A 17,134-nucleotide genomic window follows, 5' to 3' on the forward strand; every position below is an offset into this window, starting at 1 on the left:
TGACCCCCCCCCTGGCGTTGTGACAGGATGCCGGCTGAATGATTTCAGCCGGCATCCTGTTCGGATTAACCCCCGCAGCTCCGCAATCTCGATTTAAACTTAGGACGTACCGGTACGCCCTAAGTCCTTAAGGGGTTAAAATGTAGATAAAACTGATCATGGGAGCCTGAAGCTGTATGGAGTATTTATTTTTATTTTTTTATTAGTTTTACAAGGGAAGGAGGGAGAATCTGTACAATATGGGATGGCTAACGGGAAAGAAAAAGATGCACCTAGATTTCAGAAGAAAATCAGAAAGGGGAAAAAAACAAAAAAAACACTTTCAGCAGACTTCAGATCAGACCCCCCCCCCCCCCAAGCTTGATCAGACCCCCCTCAGATACACCCCCAATCTTTATCCGACCTCAGATCACACCCCAAAATCTGATTTCCAGCTCTCATCAGACATAAAATAAATGAACTTACCTCTGCTGCTCTGACTGCACACTCTTCCTGCACTCACCGCTATGGTATTTTTTCGGACCCTGCACTGTGACCTGAGGATGCACAGCGTCATGTCATAGTGCACGTAAGCTATATGCAGTCAGGACACACTGCCACACAGCGTCCGGAAGAAGACCAGGAAACGGCGAGTACAGCCAGCGGTACACTCGCCACTCCCCACGTGTCCTACATACTAGCTCATCAATATTCACTTTATAACATGTGCTGCCACTTCTTAAGCTGGTACTACCTCTTTAAAATATAATTTCTAGGTTCATATTTTAAAGCTATATTGAGCCCATCACAAACTACTGAATCCGAAAAAAAAATAAAAAGATCATGACACAATCCATACGCTCCCAAGGACGGAGACATTATAGCTCAGGCCGGATGACTTGCTTACAATCTGACTTCAGAACTACACGTGCGAAGATTTCCAGAAAGTGAACTGTGAAAATAGCGGTCAGGGTATAATGGAAGAGCCGGCTGAACGGAAACAGAAAAGCCATTTGTCTTGGTCAACTGGGAAGAAGCAGGACAAGGTTATGCACATCAAAATTCAGCACAGTTCATCAGGACAAACCTGCTGGAGGAGGAAGAAATGTTTATTTAGCCCTGGACACATAACTGATATACGGAGAGCACAGCTTCATGGCAAAATGCAGCCAACACACTGAAGTTATAATAGGACAGTGGAATGCGGTTATGCGACTTGATTTTATTTGAGGGGCTCACCGTGCCACTGATAAAAGTCCGAGCATAACACAAAAATGCCTCCCAGGGAGCACAGACAATCAGCGCGCCACTTGGCAAGACACTGGGCACGACAACTCAGTATCAGGATTATGTGCAAGATTAAACAGGGCACTTATAGCTAATGAAGGTAAAGGGGCACGTTTCATGACAAGTGACCCTTTAACGCTGGCATTACTATGGCATGTAGATTATGTTCATGTAGTTGCTCACCTCATGTACATCTTCCCCATGCATTATTTCAGTTTGTCCTTTCCTGACCCGTTTTCGCCATGTAACACATCACTCTGCTTTCTTTCCATCCTGTATGCAGAACTTCCTGTTCCTGTATCCAACCAAACCCATGATTCACTCCTCTGCATCGCTCCAGCACCGCCCAGCTAGTTTATAGCTCCTCCTACCTCAGCTATTTACAGACACACTCCCCTATCATTTAACTAGTTTTTTAGCTCCTCCCTTCTCAGCTAGTTACATAGACTCTCCCCCAACACCCAGCTAGTTTATAGCTCCTCCCACTAGCTTGTTACATAGACACTTCCCTATCACTGCTCCGCCCATAACATCACAGGAGATAATAAAGCGCTGCATGGACACGGTCATGTGACCACAGCTCAGAACAGAAGATAGGAACAATAAAGGTAAAATACATTACAAAATGATGCCTTTCATAAGTGATTATTTAAAAAAAATGATGCAAACCGGAAAACATAAGGAAATCACAAAGCTGTCAATCAGTGGACTCTAATTCATTTACACGACACAGCTTATTTTTCTGTTATTACAGTCGCTGATCGTATACACTCCTGCACCACATTCAGCCAGCGCAGTGTCACTTTTGAGCGACATTCCGTCACCAGTTCGGCCGGCTGATGGATTTTGGCAGCGCCGCCCGCTGATTTGGGCAGAATCGGCTGTGAATCCACTGTCTGACTAAATCCAGTGTCAGATTCTTACCCGGACAAAAAATAAATAAATAAATAAAATAAAATAAAATAAAATAAAATAAAATAAAGGCAGGGTTGACACTGTTTTAGCCCTCCGCAGGGCTTCCTATTGGGTGTATGTCTGAATACTCAAAAACTGTATTCAAAACATGTCCATGATGGGAATGTTCACCTTAATGTATCTGTCACAGAACACGCTTGAATGCGGTTTAAACATATTCAGACATATAACCCCGACAGAAAGCTCTGCAAAGAGCTGGAATGCAATGTGAACCCAGCATTAGGGGGCCTTCAAATGGTGGGTTTTTACAGTGGAATTATGGGGCAGACAGCCACCCTGAAATTTCGACAGAATCCTGCCTGCAGCCACGTGGTTTCGACCTCCCTTCATGTGAATGGGACTCAGATCGGAGATTTGCAGAGCAGTGGCTTAAAGCCTCGGCTGCACTGAGAAGATCAGATCTGCCTCCCACTCAAATGAGCCGGAACCGTGCGGCCACCAGCGAAATTTCAGCCCCGTTAGCCTCTATTCACACATCCACGGATCCGTATAACACGGACACCGGCAATGTGTTACGCATTTTGTGGACCACACATGGCCGGCACGTAATAGAAAATACCTAATCTTGTCCGCAATTGCGGACAATAGGACATGTTCTATTTTTTTTTTCGGGAACGGAATTGCGGACCCGGAAGTGCGGATCCGGGCAACACATAGTGTGGACCCATGGAAATGAATGGGTCCGCAATTCCGTTCCGCAAAATGCGGAACAGAATTGCGGACTTGTGAATGGAGCCTTATGGTGCACTGACTGGCTATTATTTGGAGGCAAGCACCTCTTAATAACCGTGGAACATCTAATGCCAGCAGACCACAGATTCAGACTGACATATAAAAGGAGGCTCCTAACCACTAAGCTCCTTCAAACAGCTGATGGGCGGAGGTGCTGATAAACCCCCCACCCTCCAACAAAATATTGATGGCCTATCCTAAAGCCCCGTTTACACAGGCCCACTGACAGGCAATCATTGGGAACAAACCAAAGGTTTCCAGTAAGTGTGGAATCGTGAGTGGAGGTAACTGCTACATATACATGCATCAATCAGCAATCACCTCCTCTGTATGGGGACGAACGATCACTACTGCGATCGCTCATCTCCATACAGATTCATCATTCCGGGCAACAGATCGATGTTCAAACAGGTCTGCTCAGAAAACTGCGATTTTGGGAGCTGCATCAACACCACTTTTACCCGACTGAGCAACAGTTTACTCATTCATTGAGCGATTGGTGGCACATCTGCGCCTGGCAATTATCAGGAACACGCATTTGTCCCAATAATTAGCCAGATAATCTGCCTGTAAATAAGGCCCTGTTATACAGCCCAATGTCTGGGTGGGACGAGTGCCGAAAAACATTTGATTCGATTGGCGCCATTACCGAGGCCGATGCAAAGTGGGGAGGAACGGTTGCTGCCCCACATTCAGTTCTAATAAGGATTACACAGGAAGATGTGCTGCCAATAGTCGTGCATCTAATCTTCTGAATGAAAGACGCACATCAGCTAATCGGGAGGGCGATTATACAAGCATTACTATGATCGCTCCTTCCCCATAGAGGTCTCACAAATCGTCCAGTCTAACAGGGAATTTAAGATAGACCATCAATTTTAATAGGCCAGATAACCCCTTTAACGCCTGCTATGTATGGGGCACCACCTCATTTCACAATATACACTGCTCAAAAAAATAAAGGGAACACTTAAACAACACAATGTAACTCCAAGTCAATCACACTTCTGTGAAATCAAACTGTCCACTTAGGAAGAAACACTGAGTGACAATCAATTTCACATGCTGTTGTGCAAATGGGATGGACAACAGGTGGAAATTATAGGCAATTAGCAAGACACCCCCAATAAAGGAGTGGTTCTGCAGGTGGTGACCACAAACCATTTCTCAGTTCCCATGCTTCCTGGCTGATGTTTTGGTCACTTTTGAATGCTGGCGGTGCTTTCACTCTAGTGGTAGCATGAGACTGAGTCTACAACCCACACAAGTGGCTCAGGTAGTGCAGCTTATCCAGGATGGCACATCAATGCGAGCTGTGGCAAGAAGGTTTGCTGTGTCTGTCAGCGTAGTGTCCAGAGCATGGAGGCGCTACCAGGAGACAGGCCAGTACATCAGGAGACGTGGAGGAGGCCGTAGGAGGGCAACAACCCAGCAGCAGGACAGCTACCTCTGCCTTTGTGCAAGGAGGAACAGGAGGAGCACTGCCAGAGCCCTGCAAAATGACCTCCAGCAGGCTACAAATGTGCATGTGTCTGCTCAAACGGTCAGAAGCAGACTCCATGAGGGTGATATGAGGGCCCGACGTCCACAGGTGGGGGTTGTGCTTACAGCCTAACACCGTGCAGGACGTTTGGCATTTGCCAGGGAACACCAAGATTGGCAAATTCGCCACTGGCGCCCTGTGCTCTTCACAGATGAAAGTAGGTTTCACTGAGCACATGTGACAGACGTGACAGAGTCTGGAGACGCCGTGGAGAACGTTCTGCTGCCTGCAACATCCTCCAGCATGACCGGTTTGTCATTGGGTCAGTAATGGTGTAGGGTGGCATTTCTTTGGAGGGCCGCACAGCCCTCCATGTGCTCGCCAGAGGTAGCCTGACTGCCATTAGGTACCGAGATGAGATCCTCAGACCCCTTGTGAGACCATATGCTGGTGCGGTTGGCCCTGGGTTCCTCCTAATAAAAGACAATGCTAGACCTCATGTGGCTGAAGTGTGTCAGCAGTTCCTGCAAGACGAAGGCATTGATGCTATGGACTGGCCCGCCCGTTCCCCAGACCTGAATCCAATTGAGCACATCTGGGATATCATGTCTCGCTCTATCCACCAACGTCACGTTGCACCACAGACTGTCCAGGAGTTGGCAGATGCTTTAGTCCAGGTCTGGGAGGAGATCCCTCAGGAGACCGTCCGCCACCTCATCAGGAGCATGCACAGGCGTTGTAGGGAGGTCATACAGGCACATGGAGGCCACACACACTACTGAGCCTCATTTTGACTTGTTTTAAGGACATTACATCAAAGTTGGATCAGCCTGTAGTGTGTTTTTCCACTTTAATTTTGTGTGACTCCAAATCCAGACCTCCATGGGTTGAAAAATTTGATTTCCATTTTTTCATTTTTGTGTGATTTTGTTGTCAGCACATTCAACTATGTAAAGAACAAAGTATTTCAGAAGTATATTTAATTAATTCAGATCTAGGATGTGTTATTTTTGTGTTCCCTTTATTTTTTTGAGCAGTGTATAACCATATTTGCAATGGGAAAAAATAATAATAATGGAGAAGTATTTTCTTTGTATGCAAATCAACCTAAATTAACAAAGGAATTTTATTACTGCAAGGTCAGCAGCGGTGGAGGAGGTGAAGTTCTCCTTAGATCACATCGTTTAGCATTACAATCTCACTCGGGTCCAGCACCACAAGCTACTAAAACGCTGTCAATCAAAATTACGTCTATCTTCTGGGACGCCAAGTCTTCATAAGCGGGTTAATTACGAAAACATTAGCTACATACGGAAGCTTAATAAGGAAACATAACTCACAATAACGTGCACCTCACTGGATGGAGACCACGAGCATCACAAGGCTCATCCACATAATGAACAATGCAAAATTTACATAATTTGTTACATCTCAGCAATTCTCCAAAACCCCGAAGGATCAACGAGGAAGGCCCGAACAGCTACGGAGAAGGACAGATCACACACTGCCTTTAGCTACTGCAGTTGTGTCAGTTTATACAGGTATGTGGTGTCACAGGGAGGGAAATGCCAAGCATGTAAGAAAAGCAAAGAGGGTTCAGACCTGCGGAACTGAGGAGATCTGCAGAGATGTTCCTGACTGGCGCTGGGATGTGGGCATTTATGGAGGCCAATCAGAACATCACCTCCTGACGCCCCATGTATATTTTACTTGCGGTCCTTTCCTTTGTTGTTTCCGAGGTACACAATTATATTTTGGTTGCCCTACAAACTATTAAAAGGGTTGTCCCATTACAACAACGTATCCCCTATCAACAGGATCGGGTATCAGTGTCTGATCAATGGGGATCCGATCAGAGGGGCCCCCGGTGATTACTAGAACTGGAGCCTGTGTTCCCCATCTGGATGGAGCAGCAGACAGATATGCACAGCAGGATAGGTCATCAATATCAGCTACGAGGGGGCCCGCCAGTTAGTTGTCTGAAGAGAATGGGCTGCAGTAAACGATTATTTTAGTAATCGAGTATTCTATCGATTATTTTTTACGATTAATCGAGTAATCTAATAAGAAGAAATGCATTAATAGACTGTTTTCCTTTATAAAAACTCATAAGACCCCCTGCCATTAGTCCAAAACACCCTTCGTTCCCCCCTGTGCTGCGATCAGCCCAAGTGCATCACTTCCCCCCAGTGCCATCAGCCCCCCCCCCCCGTGCCATCAGCTCTCCCCCACCCCAGTGCCATCAGCTCTCCCCCACCCCAGTGCCATCAGCTCTCCCCCACCCCAGTGCCATCAGCTCTCCCCCACCCCAGTGCCATCAGCTCTCCCCCACCCCAGTGCCATCAGCTCTCCCCCACCCCAGTGCCATCAGCTCTCCCCCACCCCAGTGCCATCAGCTCTCCCCCACCCCAGTACCATCAGCTCTCCCCCACCCCAGTGCCATCAGCTCTCTCCCACCAAGTGCCATCAGCTCTCTCCCACCAAGTGCCATCAGCTCTCCCCCCACTGTGCCATAGTCTCTGGCTGCTGCCCTGCTCCTCCTGACACCCGGATTGCACAGCGTCATTGGTCGCTATGACGCTGTGCTCTCCGGGCGCCCGGCCATAGTCACGCCCCCACCCCCTCGGTTTCACCAACTTACCTTTCCAGCAGGGGTGCCGCCGACACTCCATCGTTCCGCGCTGCTCTGCTCCTGACCTCACACAGCACGTCAGGTCACGGCGTGCGTACGTCAGGTCAGTGCAGCACGGGACCATGGACGTGCTGTGAAGTTCCCGGAGGCCCCCCGCTGGAAAGGTGAGTATTCCAAGCGCAGCGGGAGACCACGGAGCGGGAGTAATAGCAAGCGCTTCACTCCCGCTCCGTGGTCACATGACACAAACGAATCTTCGATGCAAAAAATTTGCATCGAGGATCTTTGTGTGTCGAATTACTCGATTTAAATCGAGAAATCGTTTCAGCCCTAGAATGCAGAGTAATGTTCTCTTCACTATTTACCAGCTGCCTGTGTTAAATAACTCTCCTCAGAAGGCACGTGGCACCAGCACACAGCCTGATTGGTCCATGAGCTCTGCCTTCTCTCCACTATTCATCTTCGCGGTTGACATTGCAGTGGTGAGCAGGTGTAATTACAGCTCCTCCGTCCCATGCACTTCAATGGGAAGGAGCAGACGGAGTGTAACTGTTCCTTCCCATTGAAGTGCATAAGACGGAGGAGCTGTAATTACACCTTCTCACCACTGCGATGTTGACGGCGAAGGTAAATAGTGGAGAGAAGGCAGAGCTCAAGGACCAATCAGGCTGTGTGCTGGCGTCACATGCCTCCTGAGGAGAGTAATTTAAACAGGCAGCAGGTGCCTGTGATTGGTTTGCTAAGGCTTGTTTCTCGCTTAAGTGAAACACATGCGGCAGGGAACAGCCTGTCAGATCCGTTCTTGCTAGGCGCAGCAGTTTTCGTCCAGCCATTCCTCTGCATATTTGCCGGGTTGCAGCTGGATCTCTGCCGGCCCCCCATTATAGTGAATGTGGCCGGACAAAATGCCAGCAACGCCCGGCAAGGACTGGTCTGACACGCTGTTCCCAGCCGGAACAGCATGCCAGATATGTTTCAGGCAAATGTGAAACAAGCCTAAGCCCCTCTAGCATGCATTATACTTCTGTTTGGATCTCTGGTATTCTGACCTTTGGACTGTCCCTGACCTTGCTTCTGCTTGTTTGCCCTTTATTGTATGATGTGAAATCCAGGCTCTGACCCAGTCTGGTATTTGATTGTGTGTTTTGGATCTCTTCTTCGTTCTGATGCATCTCTCTGGTTTAGAGACTGACCTGATTTGGACTTTGCTTCTGAAATCTGATCCAGTTTGCCCGTCATTCCGTTTATTATTTTCCCTCATAGGTCCCACCACCTAGTCACGAAAGGGACTGCTGTCCAGTTGCGGGCCTTAGCTTAGGACCAATAGTGCAATCAGGTAGGGACAGTGGTGTGGAAGAGTTCAGGGTTCTACCATTACCCTACCCTGACATTTGCCCTCAATTCATCAATCCATCCATAGATATTATGTATAACTTACCACAGTTCTATGTACCATTACTTACAGTGATCTGACTAGTTGTGAGTGTACAAACTATCAATACTGGGGCTGTATATCACTTAGGTTCTCTGTTCACATCTGCCTTATGGTTTCCGTTTATTACAGAAACCACCACTTCGTTCCAGATCAGTCCTGACTGCACCAAACGAAGCCTCGACAGAGCCTCATCTATTAGGTGAAGAGATCATGTAAAACAACATATACTGTATGTCATTTCTCCTTTCTGACCCAATTTCTTCAATAAACTTTCCACTCGTGAGGTTACAGTGTATTTTTGGCTTGTGCGATACTGGATCTATGATGGTTTTTACCAGCACTAATAATACATATGTGGTCAAACTGGCAAGAAATACATTATTCATATATCCCATTTTCAACAGGTTTTCTTAATGGGTACCAGTCTCTGAATTATGGATGGTGACACTGGAGACTGCTGTATTTATAGCACTGCAGGTATGTAACACGTGTTATTATGAGAGAAGCTAGGTTCCCAGGTCAGACGTCCACCCTGAGATTAGGGACAATTACCTGGTCACTTCAATGATACCCATGAACAATACATTTATGCTTAGCTTAAACGCTATCATTCCTTGTAGACGAGGCTCCTTACGAGACAACTGAGCTCTGTGTGATCATCAGGGACCAAGAACAGCTTTTATTCAAAGGATGTAAACAATTAAAGGTCACCACTGATTGACTGCAAGCAGAGATCTTACCAAATGAAGAACGGATACTGAAACATTAGAAAATTGTATAGTGTTTCATTAGGCCTCATGCTAATGGACTGTTTTGCAGGCTGTAAACTGAGTATCCATAAAATGCAGACACCTGCTGTGCGCACCTTGCACTTTGAGGGCCTCATTGTCGAAATGCCTAATCTTTTCCGCAAAGCGTACAAAAATAGGACATGTTGTATACTTGGCGGATGACATCCATGTGCTGTCCGCATTTTTACGGCCCCATACAAATGAATGGGTCTGTGTGTGATCCGGAAACAAAATGCGGATCGTCGTGCATGAGGCCTTAGATCTGTATCACACTGCCGCCACAGCTTTCTGGTAGGCTGTTCTGGCATAGACTGCCAGGAATCGACTGGACAGAAACTGCTGTGTGCAGCAGTAATTGTCTGGCTGTTTTTTGGCAGACCCCCATTATAGTTAACAGTCAACACTTTTTTTTTTTTTTTTGCTGAAACCATAACAGTCTTTTCATGAGGTGTATTAGTACACTGTGGTGTATACTGTACATTACAGTGCGGTCACTCCGCAGGACTCTCTGGAGGATTAAGGATTAGAACAGCCTTGAGTGGCTTTTCCCATCTAGAACAGCCTATTCAACTCAAGCACGCATTACTTCCTACAACCATGAGATGCTCTTTATTTAGCTGGGGGGGGGGGGCGACAATGACTGTCACACTTCAGAGGACAATTAGTGTCACTACTAAAGCCCTACTACGTTCTGATGAGCTGTTCAAACCAAAACGATTCTTGAGACATACAAAAAGAGATTTACTACTAGAAATGCCCCTGAATTTTGTCCAATTTACAGCAAAAATACATTTTTGGACACTTTTTAACAACTTGTTCAACAAAAAAAACGTGGCTTATGCAAAAAATGGGAACAAATTTTGGTCACTCTTTGATATTCACTAAGCTAAAAAAATAAATGGGGTAAAGTTAGAATAGACAGTCGAAAACATGCGCCAGATTTCTCATCCTAAAGTCACAGAACTTTAGACAAACTGTCATGTCTGCTGCAAAACATGCAACAATTTAACACCACGAAACTGGCATAACAGCCTTCAGAAGAATGAAGCATCAATGGAGCACAATACAGCAGAACCAATGTTAGATGTCAATTCAGCAGTGAAGTTAGAGAGTAAATCACTTACAAACCCAGAAGCAGTCTGTGTTTATCTCAAGAATCTTCCTTCTCATCAGCTTTTCCCACAGACTTCTATATAATCTGATCCTTCAGTGAGCAGGCAGCCTGTCTTTACTGAAGACAGATCTGAGCAGTGAATTGAGAGTCAGTAAGGAGGAGGAAGCATCTTTCTCTGATAAAATATATCACAAAGTTTCTTATATTACCCTGTACTAATAATTTATGGGAAAAAGAATGAAATGACCATGACTCTTTAACAACCTACTTTCAGCGATGTACTACTCCAGCGCTGTGACAATCTAGGTTTGTGGCTGAATCCAGCAAGAAAAACTAAGACCGAAATAGACTGATCAGCCTTCATGACTACTAAGGGAAATAAAATTCTAAATGGTAGCATTCATGGCTACTTACCAAACTGTGTGAGAGGGGAAAAGCATGTTTTGTCAGCTCTTCAAATATCTGTCTTCTGCTGTGTTTTTCCTGTTTCAGAGCAAAATGCAGGTTTCTCATGTCCTAAATTGGAAAAGAATAAAAATGAATCATTGTATCCATCTCACTGAAATGATTTGCAGCTTATGTAAAAAGGTGTGTGCTTTCCTTTTAAGAAATGATCAGAAACAGGTGATGATTAAAACAAAAGTACTGAAACTTTTATATGGGAGTCAACCAGAGGTTAGAAACCTTCTGAACATTAGTATAGATTATAAACCATCAGTCCTCTGCTGGTCAGCTTATCTTCTGCTGTAGCAGTAGTACATGGAGCGTACATCCAGAAGTGAAATGCTGCAGGATCTGCAGAAAATCTGCAGTGTTACACAGTACAAGCAAAGCAGACGAGATCTCATCCACGGTGTACACTGACCTGCAGTGCCGATATGAAATCTGCAGCATGTCAAATTATGCTGTAGATCTGCATCATGGTTTTTGGTATTTGCAATGGAGGGATTAAATCCACAGTGAAGAGCAAAAAAACAACAACAACAACTCCCAGGCGCAGTTTTTGCTGTGGATCCATTGCAAATTCCAAGGCCAACTTCTCCCCTCCATTTTCAGTCATGTGTGGGCGTACCCTGAAAAGCGCATTTTGGGCCAGAAAATGGTCATCGATTATGTGGGAAAGTAAAGAAAAGATTTGAAGGGGTTGTCCAAGACGAGTTAAAAACATTTCTTCCACAAAACAGCACCACACCTGTCCACAGGTTGTGCTTGGTATTGCAGCTCCATCCCAAAGGATCCAAGCTGCAGTATCGATGGACAGGTGTGGTGCGGTTTTTGGTAGAAAGCAGACATGTTTTATGTACAGTGCATTGAAAAAGTATTCATACACAAACTTATGTATTTTATTGGGATTTTATGTGATAGACCAACACAAAGTAGCAAGTATGTGTGAAGTGAAAAGAAAATGATACATGGTTTTCTAAAATTTTTAACAAATAAAAATCTGAATAGTGTGGCATGCATTTGTATTCAGCTTCCTACATAAAATCCAGGGTAACCAATTGCCTTCAGAAGTCGCCTAATTAGTAAATAGAGTCCACCTGTGTGTAATTTATTCTCAGCATAACTACAGCTGTTCTGTGAAGGCCTCAGAGGTTTGTTAGAGAATATTAGTGATCAAACAGCATCATGACAACCAAGGAACACGCCAGACAGGTCAGGGATAATGTTGTGGAGACATATAAAGCAGGGGTAGGTTATAAAAATCTCTCAAGCTATGAACATCTCACGGAGTACTGTTCATTCCATCATCCGAAAATGGGAGTATGGCACAAACCTACCAAGACATGGCCATCCATCTAAACGGACAGCCCAGGCAAGGAGAGCACCAATTAGAGAAGCAGCAAAGAGGCCCATGGTCACACTGGAGGAGCTGTAGAGATCCACAGCTCAGATGGGAGAATCTGTCCACAGGACAACTATTAGTCATGTATTCCACAAATCTGGCTTTTATGGAAGAGTGGCAAGGAGAAAGCCATTTGCAGTTTGCCACAAGCCATGTAGGGGGCACAGCAAACATGTGAAAGAAGGTGCTCTGGTCAGGTGAGACCAAAGTGGAACTTTTTGGACTAAATGCAAAACTATAAGTGTGGTGGAAAACGAACACTGCACATCAACTGAAAAAAACATCCCCACCATGAAACATGGTGGTGGTCGCATCATGCTTTAGGGATGCTTTTCTTCAGCAGGGACAGAGAAGGTGGTCAGAGTTGATTGAAAGATAGATGGAGCTAAATACAGAAAGGGGCTGAGGTTCCCCTTTAAGCAAAAACCTAAACATACAGCCAGAGCTACAATGGAATGGCTTAGATCAAAGCACATTCATGTGTTAGAATGGCCCAGTCAAAGTCCAGCCCTAAATCCCATTGAGAATCTGTAGCAAGACATGATAATTGCTGTTTACAGATGCTCTCCATCCAATCTGACTGAGCTTGAGCTATTTTGCAAAGAAGAATGGGCAAAAATTTCAGCCTTTAGATGTGCAAAGCTGACATACCCCAAAATACTTGCAGCTGTATTTGCAGTGAAAGGTGGTCCTACAAAGTATTAACTCAGGGGGGCTGAACACAAATGCACGCCACACTTTTCTGATTTTTATTTATTTATTAAACATTTTGAAAACAATGTATCATTTTCTTTTCACTTCACACATACTTTCTACTTTGTGTTGGTCGATCACATAAAATCCAATAAAATACATTTACCGCATTGTCCGCCCTACCAGACACTTACACCCCCCCCCCCCCTAAACTGGGGAAAAATGTTATTGCGTCTTATGGGTGAATACTAATCAGACCTTAGCTCAGGCAATGAGCTAAGGTCTGATGAGGATTGGGGGTCATAACTGAAGTGCATCTTATGGGCAGGTGCGTCTTAGCCTCCATTCACACATCCGTAGCGAGTTTTGCGGATCCACAAAACACGGACACCGGCAATGTGCGTTCCGCATTTTGCGGTCCGCACATTGCCGGCACTAATAGAATATGCCTATTCTTGTCTGCAATTGTGGACAAGAATAGGACATGTTCTATTTTTTTCGGGAACGGAATTGTGGACCCGGAAGTGCGGGTCCGCAATTCCATATCCGGGCAGCACAATCGTGCGGCCCCATAGAAATGAATGGGTCCGCAATTCCGTTCCGCAAAAAAAGTGGTACGTTTGTGGGAGTAATGTGAAACAATGTGGAATAGATCAAGTGGTATACAATTTTTCAAGGCACTGTGATCCTGGACAACCCCTTTAATTGCTATATATTGAGGATTTTTGCTTTGTACCACGTACTTTCAACAAAAGTCAAGTTTTATATACTGGAGCGCCCTATTAATCTAGATTTACAACTGAAATGTGTGTTCTGGATGCCATATGGAGAACTGCATGCAGACTGTACAGATCCAGCAGTATCACTCATAACTAAACCGCAGCCTGAGAATATTCAGCTACTAAGTTATCAGCAAGGGGGAGAGAAAACCTCCTGAAGAATTATTACAATGGGAACTCTCTGGCCTTTACCACTTTCACTGTAACATAACAAAAACTCAAATGTGTCCTGTACCCATGGGATGCAAGATGGCAGCGGCCGCTTCCTCTGGCTGATCCGGAGTATCCTTTATGCTGTTCAGGTGCTGAGTAGCAAATGAATGGATCCGATGCATGAGCAGATACAGGCGATTCTGTCCATTTACCGTTCAGCATCTGTGCAGTATAGAAGGTAAAGGAGCAGTAAGCGGAAGCGGGCACCGCCATGTTGCAGTCCATGAACACAGAGGAAGACGGTATACAGTCAGGAATGCTTTTATGGAGCATACATGACTGTATATGGCATTTTGATCAACTGCATTGCAAACTGGCCCACCCCTTTAATTGTAGCTGGTTGACCAGGTTTTTCTACTGCTTATTTGCAGGACTATGATTAATGTGGCAGGAAACATCAGAGATGGCCAAGGTCTCAGTCCTGCCAAGCCATGCCCAGTGCTGAAGAACAGAAGCGACAAACTGGTTGTTTCAGGGCGAACTACCTCAGGCTGCAGGATTAGATGAAAATAGAATGGCATTTCTGTGGAGGGAATCTTAATACGACTACAATTATAGGGAAACCTATTTAGGACACATTCAGATGACCCTAAAGGGAACCTGTCACCATGTTCTGACATATAAAACCAAATAATGCTTGTTTAGCCTGATAGAACAGGTTAGTCCTGAGAAGATTATGGATCGAACGCTGGGAACTATTTTATCTCCATATAATGCTTTCCCGCCGTTCATTATAGCATAAATAATTCCTTCCCCTCACACCACCATAGCCTATTTCCCTCCCGCTATATATTGATTGACAGCCAATTTCTGCCCTCACTGCTTGTAATCTCGTCCGAAATCGGCCAATCAGTTAGCTTAGCGTATGTCCCCTCCCCCTCACGCCACTACGTGCGGAAGTAAATAAGGAGTGTGCATTACGGAGGGTAGCGTTGCGATATTTACACAATGTAGTTCTGCCCGAACTGAATACTGCGCATGGGCGAGACTTTATCTATAGGGGCGTTTCTTAGGCAGAGCTGAGGCGCTTGACTGAGAAAATATGGCTCTTCTCTGGTCAAGCATGTACAATATGACTCTTTTTGGTTGATTAGCATAAAAGGCGGGAAAGCATTATATGGCGATAAAATAGGACAGGTTAGTCCTGAGCAGATTATGGATCGATTATCAGGGTAAACAAGCATTAAGGTACATTTGGTTTTATATGTCAGAACATGGTGGGTGACAGGTTCCCTTTAAGGGCTCTGTGCCTGTATTGCGGCCCATGACCCATTGAATTGAATGGGTCCGTGATCCGCAAGATATGGAAACAGATAGGACATATCCTATCTTTAGCGGAATGGAGGCACAGTTCGGAAGCCCATGGAAGCGCTTCTGTGGGCTTTCTGGTCCTTCCCTTTGCACAGCAATTTGCGGTCCGCACCACGGGCACAGACTACTTACACTCATTTTAATTTAACCCTTAAGCTTCATGCAGACGTCCGTGGAACACGGTCCGTATGAGGCTTTACAGAGACATTCAGTCTCCTGAAAATGAGTCACTAGCACAGCTTGCAGTGTATTAACAGCTAACTGCATACTCAGGAAATACTGTACACGTCGTGCTGTAGGGATATATGCACACTTGCGTTAGTGCAGTAGATACTGCCAGATGTGCTCCATTCTGGGACAACATAAAAATCTTGTCATCCAAGGTCACTAAGGATACCAGATGCCTGATCATCTGAACGGACATAACGCTATGTTTTCATGGGATTCTCATAAATGTATCATGTGCAGCACAAGAGAAGAGGAAGGCACTATAGACCGCATTTTTTTCAGACTAGAAGACGCACCACAGGTTTAGACAACAGTAAAACTAAAAAAATAAAATATATATATATATATATATATATATATATATATACACACACACATATACACACACACACACACACACACTGCTCAAAAAAATAAAGGGAACACTTAAACAACACAATGTAACTCCAAGTCAATCACACTTCTGTGAAATCAAACTGTCCACTTAGGAAGCAACACTGAGTGACAATTTCACATGCTGTTGTGCAAATGGGATAGACGACAGGTGGAAATTATAGGCAATTAGCAAGACACCCCCAATAAAGGAGTGGTTCTGCAGGTGGTAACCACAGACCACTTCTCAGTTCCTATGCTTCCTGGCTGATGTTTTGGTCACTTTTGAATGCTGGCGGTGCTTTCACTCTAGTGGTAGCATGAGACGGAGTCTACAACCCACACAAGTGGCTCAGGTAGTGCAGCTTATCCAGGATGGCACATCAATGCGAGCTGTGGCAAGAAGGTTTGCTGTGTCTGTCAGCGTAGTGTCCAGAGCATGGAGGCGCTACCAGGAGACAGGCCAGTACATCAGGAGACGTGGAGGAGGCCATAGGAGGGCAACAACCCAGCAGCAGGACCGCTACCTCCGCCTTTGTGCAGGGAGGAACCGGAGGAGCACTGCCAGAGCCCTGCAAAATGACCTCCAGCAGGCTACAAATGTGCATGTGTCTGCTCAAACGGTCAGAAACAGACTCCATGAGGGTGATAGGAGGGCCCGACGTCCACAGGTGGGGGTTGTGCTTAGAGCCCAACACCGTGCAGGACGTTTGGCATTTGCCAGAGAACACCAAGATTGGCAGATTCGCCACTGGCGCCCTGTGCTCTTCACAGATGAAAGCAGGTTCACACTGAGCACATGTGACAGACGTGACAGAGTCTGGAGACGCCGTGGAGAACGTTCTCCTGCCTGCAACATCCTCCAGCATGACCGGTTTGGCATTGGGTCAGTAATGGTGTGGGGTGGCATTTCTTTGGAGAGCCGCACAGCCCTCCATGTGCTCGCCAGAGGTAGCCTGACTGCCATTAGGTACCGAGATGAGATCCTCAGACCCCTTGTGAGACCATATGCTGGTGCGGTTGGCCCTGGGTTCCTCCTAATGCAAGACAATGCTAGACCTCATGTGGCTGGAGTGTGTCAGCAGTTCCTGCAAGACGAAGGCATTAGTGCTATGGACTGGCCCGCCCGTTCCCCAGACCTGAATCCAATTGAGCACATCTGGGACATCATGTCTCGCTCTATCCACCAACGTCACACCACAGACTGTCCAGGAGTTGGCAGATGCTTTAGTCCAGGTCTGGGAGGAGATCCCTCAGGAGACCG

The 17,134-nt window shown here is 45.7% G+C and overlaps 1 protein-coding gene across 1 annotated transcript in view; it reads right to left on the bottom strand.

Moving 5' to 3' along the window:
* MTM1 (myotubularin 1) overlaps positions 1-17,134 on the bottom strand; it is a 107,500-nt gene that overhangs the window by 51,790 nt on the left and 38,576 nt on the right. The window contains exon 6 of the mRNA XM_040406497.1: positions 10,843-10,944. Coding sequence (XP_040262431.1) covers positions 10,843-10,944 — 102 coding nt within the window. The remainder of the gene's footprint in view (positions 1-10,842; positions 10,945-17,134) is intronic.

The sequence above is a fragment of the Bufo bufo genome, chromosome 8 (genome assembly GCF_905171765.1).
Source record: "Bufo bufo chromosome 8, aBufBuf1.1, whole genome shotgun sequence".
In the NCBI taxonomy this organism is placed as follows: Eukaryota; Metazoa; Chordata; class Amphibia; order Anura; family Bufonidae; genus Bufo; species Bufo bufo.